Consider the following 10,000-nt stretch of genomic DNA (forward strand, 5'->3'; position numbering starts at 1 on the left):
TTAATTAATTAAATTAAACAAAATCGGGTACATGAACCTTAATCCGAACCCAACCATAACCTCCCTGCAAGAGAGACAGAGAAAGAGACAGACGTACAGAAACGGGGAAAGATTGAATAAAGGGGGTGGGTTGGGGGGGGGGGGGAGAGAGAGAGAGAGAGAGAGAGAGAGAAGGCTGGAAATGTTTGCTGAACTTGTCAACAAATTCACCACACTTTGGCTGTCATTCTGAAGCATGACAACTCCACACATTTTTTTTTTTTTAAACACACACACACACACACACAAAAACCCACACAATAAAAAAAAAAAACCCACGTGGAAGAGGAGAGGGAAAGCGGAAAGGAAATCTTACCGCTAGCTGCATTGAAAACGAAAGGAAAGAGAAAGAGAGAGAGAGAGAGAGAGGAGAGCCCCGGCCCGGGTCCGCTCTGGCCCAATCGCACTCAGTCGACCTTTCCACGGAGAAAGGAGAATGTCAACACTGTGTACCGTAAACCTCTCATCATTTCCCACAACATCTTGCCCACTTCAAAACTCACAACGTTTGTTAAGTCATTCCATCAATACGCTTTCGCGCTCCTGTCAAGATCCTTTCTCTCTCTCTCTCTCTCTCTCTCTCGCTCTCTCTCCCTGTCTCTCTGAACGAAGCAGCCATTCACTACCACAGAACTGTTCACACCCACCCCCTTCTTCCTCTCCCCCACCCCCCACAACCACTCACTGCCTTCTTGTTTCCTGCCCGTTCTCGTGAAGCCACGGCAATTATAATTTGATTGCTTGATTAATTTGTCACTACAAGAAGACTCCGAGAAGCAAAGAAAGAAAGGGGAAAGGGGAGAGAAAGGGTGTGTGTGTGTGTGTGTGTGTGTGTGTGTGTGTGTGTGTGTGTGTGTGTGTGTGTGAGAGAGAGAGAGAGAGAGAGAGAGAGAGAGAGAGAGAGTTCTTAAAGTAGTATAAAAAAAATCTGTGTACACACAACAAGGCAGTGAATCGAAACGTGTGGACAGAATCGACCAAGCTTGTGAACAAGCGCTTTGGCGACACACACACACACACACACAGGTAAGCCGACAACGCACCAAGCTGATCCCAGAAATCGGGATGGAAGAGAGAAAAGAGAGATTTAAAAAAAAAAAAAGTTTCAAATCCGACACATTCCCCAACAGGTCGTCAGGTCTGTACCCACACACCAGTTCAAACAGCTATAACAAATCTGCAAAGTTCATTGATCGGGGATTGCTCTCTCTCTCTCTCTCTCTCTCTCTCTCCTGTGTATGCATACACCTTTCTCCCACCCGCTTTAATCGCCGAGTTCACAGATTACATTGCTTCTCTCTCGCCCGCACATCTCTCAAACTAATCTGTCCAACTATGAACAACTCGACACAAACAACCGTCACCATGGTTGCAAGGACTCACGGATGAGACCGATGAAAACATTTACATGTTCAGATCACGCTCCGGATGTTTATCACTCTCCATCCATGACCCCCCCCCCCCCCCATCCCCCCATTGCCTCTCCTCGCCTTCCACCCCCACACCCCCTCCCTGTCCCAAACATCGCTAACTACTTGAATAAACACAGCTTGTTAACACAAACCCTAAACGTTCGGTTGTAATTCAATTTTCCGGTAATACGACGAAAAAAAAAAAAAACAAAAAAAAACCCTTTTTTTTTCGTAAGCATCACGTCCAAGCTGCATGATTACATTCAAAGCTTTCAACAATATGCACACAGAAATTCATATACATCTAACTGAACCGCTATCAAAATAAATCAAACATTTCAACTGCTTTATACATTCTAGAAGATTCTTTTTTTTTATAAGTAATAACCACCACCACCATTTCTTGTATCTGTATGCGGAGGAGAAAGGGATGGGGGGGAAGAGCATGAGGAGGAGGAGAATGGAAGGCAAAACGTCAGGTGGAAGAGGAGAATGTACTAGAAAGGGTATGAGAGCACACGCACGGAAACCTCTCCTATGAAAACCCTCGCTAGCGAGAGACATAGCACTCATGTGGAGCATACTGAAGGCAACGTTCCACACACGACGAGGAGGAGACTCTGGAGCATTATCTTACCTGCGTCATCAGGTCCCCCAACAAAATGGCTGCTGTGGGTCCATCCACCGACACTGGCAGGTCCCCAGAGGTGCCCGGCACTCCAGTCAGGGGCACCATGTCCGGCACGTTCTCTGTTGCCCGCGGTGAGTTCCCCTTGTCGTCCACACCCTGAGTGCAGTTGTTGTTGCTGTCTGGGCGCCAGTCAGAAGATGTTTTGAACGACGGATCCATAGGTCTTCAAGATGATGTTGTTGTTGTTGTTGTTGTTTTGTGTTTGCTTTGTTGCTAGAATCTAGTCCAGTTGAAGAAAATTCTTGTTCGTATTCCGTGTGAATAAATTTTGCGTTCTTCCAAGTGGTCAGTTGGTCTCTTTGTTCAAGGCTGTGGCTAAGGAATAATTTCCAAACGAAAGAATCACAAGTTGCTTCAAAGAATCCGGTTGAATACGCCTTCTGTTGATCAGTTACTGTCGCACCGGTTTGTTAAAAAAACCATGTCGGCTTTTTCAGCGAAACAACAAAGCTGCCGTCTATAGTTACATGTTAAAAGAAGAACAGTTCGAAAAACACAGAGAGAGAGAGAGGGAAGGAAGAGCTGAGTTCTGGACGGGCTGTTGAGAAGCATCTGTCGCAGTGACAGTGTGCGATGGAGTTGCTGACCTACTTTTCAGTGTTCGTCTACGGGATGCACGTGAATTCAGTGCTGTTTTTACTCGCGACGCTGAGTTCTTGTTCTCGTGTTTGCGCCGCCACGGCGCCGGCCGCTTTTTTTTTTTTTTATTTTTTTTTTATTCATTTCAATTCGAATTTTCTTTTACCAATGATAAAAATGATAATAATAAAAATAATGATAATAACTGGACATTCATCAGCACTTTCTCCTCATTGTACAACGGCTGAAGACTAACATTCACTCCAAGACTTTTTTTTTTTCCTGTTACTAGAAACATCTCCAATAACCGAAATTATCCACCGTTATTTCCACATTTCTTTCGCCTCACTGCTGCTTGTTTATTTTATGTTGTTTTTTCTCCTCATCTACACCTTCTTTCATCCTTCTTCTTTTCTTTCTTTTTTTTCTTTTCCCAAAGGCCTGACTAAGCGCGTTGGGTTACGCTGCTGGTCAGGCATCTGCTTGGCAGATGTGGTGTAGCGTATATGGATTTGTCCGAACGCAGTGACGCCTCCTTGAGCTACTGAAACTGAAACTCATCCTTCTACAGCTCACCGTCACCTTCTCCTTTCTAGTCTTCTGTTTATTTTCAACACGTTGTCACTTCCATGGGCGTTTTGCTTTCAAATTACGAAACAAAAAAATTATTTAAAAAAAAAAGAACTTCCCATCATTTTCAGTTCAGTATCTCGTGTTTCTGCTGTTGCGGAATCTATTTCAACCTTCCCCCCCCCCTTCTCCCCCCCCCCCCCCCTCACGATTTTGCCTATCTGTCACACACACACACACACACACACACACACACACACACAGCACCTCTCTCTCTGCATATACTAACACACCTACCTCCCTCTCTCTTTCCAAACACAAACACACACACACACACGCGCGCGCGCGCGCGCGCACACACACACACACAGCACCTCTCTCTCTCTGCATACACAAACACACCTACCTCCCTCTCTCTTTCCAAACACACACACACACACACACACACACACACACACACACACACACACACACGCACGCACGCACGCACGCACGCACACAATCATATCACATCATAGATAGATAGAAATAGATATGGGATACACGAAAATGAACACAAGAAACACAACGAGGCGTGAACGAAACAGAAGAACAGAGAGACACAGCGGGAGGGAAGCAGAGGCTGTGTGAGACAGCAACAAGAGAGAGAGAGAGAGAGGGGAGGGGAGAGAGACACACAGAGACAGAGAGAGACAGAGAGAGGGGAGGGGGGAGGGGAGGGGAGAGAGACACACAGAGACAGAGAAACAAAGCAAGAATGAATGAGAGAGACAGAAAGACAAACAGACAGTCAGACAGACAGACAGACAGACAGAGACAGAGAGAGAGGAGGGGGCAGGGAAGGGGGGGGAGACAGACACACAGAGACAGAGAAACAAAGCAAGAATGAATGAGAGAGACAGAAAGTCAAACAGACAGTCAGACAGACAGACAGAGACAGAGAGAGAGGAGGGGGCAGGGAAGGGGGGGGAGAGAGACACACAGAGACAGAGAAACAAAGCAAGAATGAATGAGAGAGACAGAAAGACAGACAGACAGTCAGACAGATAAACAGAGACAGACAGAGACAGAGAGAGGGGAGGGGGGGAGGGAAGGGGAGAGAGACACACAGAGACATAGAAACAAAGCAAGTATGAATGAGAGAGACAGACAGAAAGACAGACAGACAGTCAGACAGATAAACAGAGACAGACAGAGACAGAGAGAGGGGAGGGGGGAGGGGAGGGGAGGGGAGAGAGACACACAGAGACAGAGAAACAAAGCAAGAATGAATGAGACAGACAGACAGACAGACAGTCAGACAGAGAGAGAGAGGGGGGAGGGGAGGGGGGAGAGACACACAGAGACAGAGAAACAAAGCAAGAATGAATGAGAGAGACAGAAAGACAGACAGACAGTCAGACAGACAGAGAGAGGGGAGGGGGGAGGGAAGGGGGAGAGAGACACACAGAGACAGAGAAACAAAGCAAGAATGAATGAGAGAGACAGAAAGACAGACAGACAGACAGAGAGAGACAGAGAGAGTAATGAGAGAAAGAGAGAGAGTGAGCAAAGAGAGAGAGAGAGGAGAGAGAGAGAGAGTAAAAAGAGAGGGGTGGGGTGGAGAAGGAAGCTGTGAGTGACAGACAGGATGTGGCATGGCATGCTGGGGGGGGTGGGGGGGGGGAAGCAGGTGAAACAGCGGCAACAAGATGGAGCAGCTACCACCCTCCTCCTTCTGCCCCCCCCACCCCACCTCCCACCACCCACCGACCTCCCCCCCCCCCCCCCCTCCGCCCCTCCCCCTTTCCATCCATCCGCATCGCTCAGACTATGTCGTTGTCTCAAGAAATCTGAACTCAACGGATACTCATTTTCTTCTTGGCCAGTTCTTGTCTGATTCTATTCCTCTTCTTTGTGGATAAAAAAAAAACAACAAAAAAACAAACAAACAGGGATGCTGTTGTTATAATGATTAAGAAAGGTCTTATTACTGACATCCCATCGGATATTTCCGATCTAAAACTGCGATGGGTTTTACGTTTCTATTTAAATCACATCGGAGATTTCAGTGACAAGGAGATAATAGAGTCTTTTTTTATTTATTTATTCTGAGAGAGAGAGAGAAAGAGAGAGGGAGGAAGACAGAGAGAGATAGAGAGACAGAGAGAGAGAGACAGAGATAGATAGATAGATAGATAGAGAGAGAGAGAGAGAAAGAGAGAGAGAGAGACAGAGAGAGACAGAGAGAGACAGAGAGAGGGGGTTGTGCTTTATTCAAAATCATACCCGTCAAGAAGTCAGAAATAAATACTCTTGAAGTTGAAGGTGACGTGAGGTCATGCCCTCGACTGAACCGTGACCTTTGCCACCTGTGGCTCCCACCCCCCACACAACAATACATGAACGATGCAGTCCCCCCGTCCCCCTCCCCCCCCCCCCCCCCTGTTCTCTCCGGCACCCCCCCCCCCACCCACCCACTCCCCAATCAAGTGTGAACCAGGTCTTAAGCTGTACACAAGGCAGCCACATTCCGTCTCCCGACTCCTAACCCCGTCCGTCCCACCCAAACCTCGAGGTGGCGCTATACTAGTATAGCGGGTGCTGACTCTCGCTGTAGTGTAGTTGTAGTAGTAGTAGTAGTGCTGCCCTCTGGCGGGCGAGATTTAATGAGAGCGGCGATCGGTGAGCGCCCTCTGTTCTGGCCAGACGTCATGGGGAGACAATGACAATGGCAAGGCGGGGAGGGGGAAGGGGGGGGGGTGGGGGGAGGCACAAGCTCGCTTTGCAGGTTCTCCACTGGCATGGAATGGCAGGACTGGGGTGCTCTCCAACAGGGGTAGGGGGTGGGGGGCGAGGCGTGGTAAGAGAGAGAGATTACAATAATCGTTTCGCTTTTCAAAGAGGACACCGAAAGAAAAGAAAAAAAGCAGAAAAACGGCGATGAAGAATGAGGTGGGGCGGGGGTGGGGGGGGGACGGAGGGTATGGATGGGGGTGGGGTGGGGTGGTGTGGGGGGAAGGGCGGAGGAGAGAGAGAGAGAGAGAGAGAGAGGGGGGGGGAGGAAGGAAGTTGGAGGAAGGATGGGTATGGGGTGAGGAGGTTGGGCCGGGGGTGTGGGGTGTGGGGGGTGGGGGGCAAAGACGGTGATGAGAATGAGTTTCCTAAGAACGAGAGCAATGAACAGAGAAGGAGACACACACACACAAAAAGGGCAACACACACACACACACACACACACACACACACACAGAGAATGACAATGACAATGACAAAGTTTTTAATGTCCATTCAGCGTTACAACGCCCTTCACACACACACACACACACACACACACACACACACACACACACACACACACACACAGATGAAGGGAGAAGGAAGCTGACCACCACCAAAGACCTCATGCCTGTAATGCCCCCACACCCCCACCCCACCCCACCCCACCCTGTCTGTGGGCCCAGGAAGTGAACCCGAAGGAAGTCCGCCACAGGGACAGTCTCTAAGGCCCCACTCTACACATACTAAAAAAAAAAAAAAAAAAAAAAAAACCGCCACAGGAACAGCCTCTAAAGCCCCACTCCGCACCGGACCGTCGATCGGAAGCGAGATGTAAGGAGGACTAGCTTGGCTGGCCAACGTTTTCCACACCCTCATCCCCGTCTCCCCCCCCCCCGACCCTCCCCCCCCCACACACACACACCCGAACACACCCACACACACGTCCAGACGGTCAAATTGGACGAGGCGGGCCCCTCCTCCGGCATTCAGTACCCCCCTCCACCCCCCCCCCCCCACGCACATCCCTCCCCGAACCCCCCCACTCCCCCCACTCCCAGTCAACCCCCGACCCCCCCTAGGCAGAATCCGCACAGGGGAGTCCCTACCGCAAAACACTATTGCGGTTCTCTCTCTCTCTCTCTCTCTCTCTCTCTTCCATTTTTCTCCTTTTTGTCGGTTTTTTTTTTTATTATATATTTCCCGTTGGCTGACTCTAACGAACTAACTGATAGAGGCCCCCCCCTACCTCCTCCCCCCTCCCCCCCCCCCCCCCCCTTTGTGGTCCAGGGGTTTAATGAGGGTACCGGGCTTCCCAGAGGTGAAAGTGAGGGAAACGGAGGAAGAGAAAAAAAAAGGGGGTGGGGATGGGGGTGGTTGGGGGGGCGGGGGGGGGCATGGGTGGAGATGTAAGCCTGAGGCGCTTGCAGGAAGGTAAGGGTGGAGAGTGGGGAGTGTGTGTGTGTGTGGGGTGGGGTGGGGGGGGGGGGGGGGGGGTGGGGTGGGGGTGGGGGGTTCTGGCACTGACCCCCCTATGTCCCTTCTTTTGTCTCTTCGCTCCTCTCGCTTCCTTATTAATTTCTTTGGTCTGCACCCAATCTGCCAAATTGGATCAACGATTCAATTATATTTCGGTGGCCACTCGGGCAAACTTTATTTGGTAATGGAAAGCGGTTAGCGACCAGATTGCGGTCTGGGCGGGGGTTGGGGGTGGGGGGTTTGGGGGGTGTAGAGCCGCGACCACAAAATATGGAAGGCCCAATCGGCCAGGAAATATGGAAATCAAGTCCAGGGTGGCGAAATACAGAGCCACTGACAAGGAGTGGATAACTGGGGCTGCGGATGCCCCCCCCGGGGCCACAGGATGTGACGTCATCCCACCAAGACATGGCGCGGGACCGGACCATCAAAGACACACCGCTTCTTCTATCCGAGGTGTCTCTCTACTTTGCCACTCCCAGCCTATCCCTACTCTCAACAACAACGAGAAGAAAAAAAAAGAAGAAAAAAAAAGAAGAAAAAAAAACCCCATTCCTCAGTTTGCACAAAACTGCATCTGAAAGACTGTCACCTCAGTTTGCACAAAACTGCATCTGAAAGACTGTCACCTCAGTTTGCACAAAACTGCATCTGAAAGACTGTCACCTCGGTTTAAACAAAACTGCATCTGAAAGACTGTCACCTCGGTTTGCAGAAAACTGCATCTGAAGGACTGTCACCTCAGTTTGTACAAAACTGCATCTGAAAGACTGTCACCTCGGTTTGCACAAAACTGCATCTGAAAGACTGTCACCTCAGTTTGCACAAATCTGCATCTGAAAGACTGTCACCTCAGTTTGTACAAAACTGCATCTGAAAGACTGTCACCTCGGTTTGCACAAAACTGCATCTGAAGGACTGTCACCTCGGTTTGCACAAAACTGCATCTGAAGGACTGTCACCTCAGTTTGCACAATACTGCATCTGAAAGACTGTCACCTCGGTTTGCACAAAACTGCATCTGAAGGACTGTCACCTCGGTTTACACAAAACTGCATCTGAAAGACTGTCACCTCGGTTTGCACAATACTGCATCTGAAAGACTGTCACCTCGGTTTGCACAAAACTGCATCTGAAAGACTGTCACCTCAGTTTGCACAAATCTGCATCTGAAGGACTGTCACCTCAGTTTGTACAAAACTGCATCTGAAAGACTGTCACCTCGGTTTGCACAATACTGCATCTGAAAGACTGTCACCTCAGTTTGCACAAATCTGCATCTGAAGGACTGTCACCTCAGTTTGTACAAAACTGCATCTGAAAGACTGTCACCTCGGTTTGCACAATACTGCATCTGAAAGACTGTCACCTCAGTTTGCACAATACTGCATCTGAAAGACTGTCACCTCAGTTTGCACAATACTGCATCTGAAAGACTGTCACCTCAGTTTGCACAATACTGCATCTGAAAGACTGTCACCTCAGTTTGCACAAATCTGCATCTGAAAGACTGTCACCTCAGTTTGCACAATACTGCATCTGAAAGACTGTCACCTAGATTTGCACAATACTGCATCTGAAGGACTGTCACCTCAGTTTGCACAATACTGCATCTGAAAGACTGTCGATGAACATACTGTCTTCTGAATGCAGTTTCACTTTATAAAACATTTCGACCGGGTTTGCGAGTGATCACTTCTTTCAATCGTAGTCTGCAGAAAATGCTCTCTCTCTCTCTCTCTCTCTCTCATCTCGAATTGCTTCTGTGTTATATAATGAGTTTATCGTTTTCATAAAACAAACACAACACACGCATACTTGAACACACAGATACAGTTATGTATATATACACAAAATTATAGATGAATACGAAGACACATGCACATGTATACGCACAGACACGGACACAGACACACGCACACAACATGCATGCGCACGCACGCACGCACGCACAATACTCCTCCCCCCCCCCTCTCCCCACCTCCAAAACCTGAAGAACATGGAAGTTAATCTTCCCTCCTCCAACCCACCCACCCCCACCCAACCCCGATCAAGAGAAGGGACAGCAAGGGGCAGATCACCCCAGTAGGATAATCGCCAGTAATTGCTATAATAGAGCCGGCCGGGGTCTGGGGGCTCCGGATGTGACAAGCGACATGCTCATTTTCCCTCATTAGCGCCCCTTGCAGCACTCTCCGGTAGGGGGGGGGGGGGGGGGGGAGGGGCGAAGGGAGTACATCCTCAGAGTTGGGCTTTCAGAGCTTTGGAAACCCGATCCTTGACTCTCGGTTTCAGGGGTTGGTTGACAGAATGGAACAGAGCCGCTGATTGGCTGCGCGTTGTTTCCAACAGATGATGGCTTGTTTTTGTGGGGACCGGGTCGCTCGTTCACTTTTGAATGAACACGGTTTGTTCAGGGGCGGAGAGAGATTGAAAAGTGGGTGATTTGTCACGGGTCTGTTGGTGTTTGTAC

The 10,000-nt window shown here is 49.2% G+C and overlaps 1 protein-coding gene across 2 annotated transcripts in view; it reads right to left on the reverse strand.

The window, feature by feature from the left end:
* Nucleotides 1-10,000, reverse strand: part of LOC143280526 (transcription factor AP-2-epsilon-like) — a 197,015-nt gene that overhangs the window by 128,272 nt on the left and 58,743 nt on the right. The window contains exon 1 of one of the 2 annotated variants that reach the window (XM_076585207.1): nucleotides 2,089-2,654. The exons of the other annotated variant lie outside the window; for it this stretch is intronic. Within the exon in view, the coding sequence (XP_076441322.1) occupies nucleotides 2,089-2,301 (213 nt within the window). The 5' untranslated portion in view covers nucleotides 2,302-2,654. Of the gene's footprint in view, nucleotides 1-2,088; nucleotides 2,655-10,000 lie in introns of those variants that run through there. 2 annotated transcript variants of the gene reach the window in all.

This window comes from Babylonia areolata, chromosome 3 (assembly GCF_041734735.1).
Source record: "Babylonia areolata isolate BAREFJ2019XMU chromosome 3, ASM4173473v1, whole genome shotgun sequence".
In the NCBI taxonomy this organism is placed as follows: Eukaryota; Metazoa; Mollusca; class Gastropoda; order Neogastropoda; family Buccinidae; genus Babylonia; species Babylonia areolata.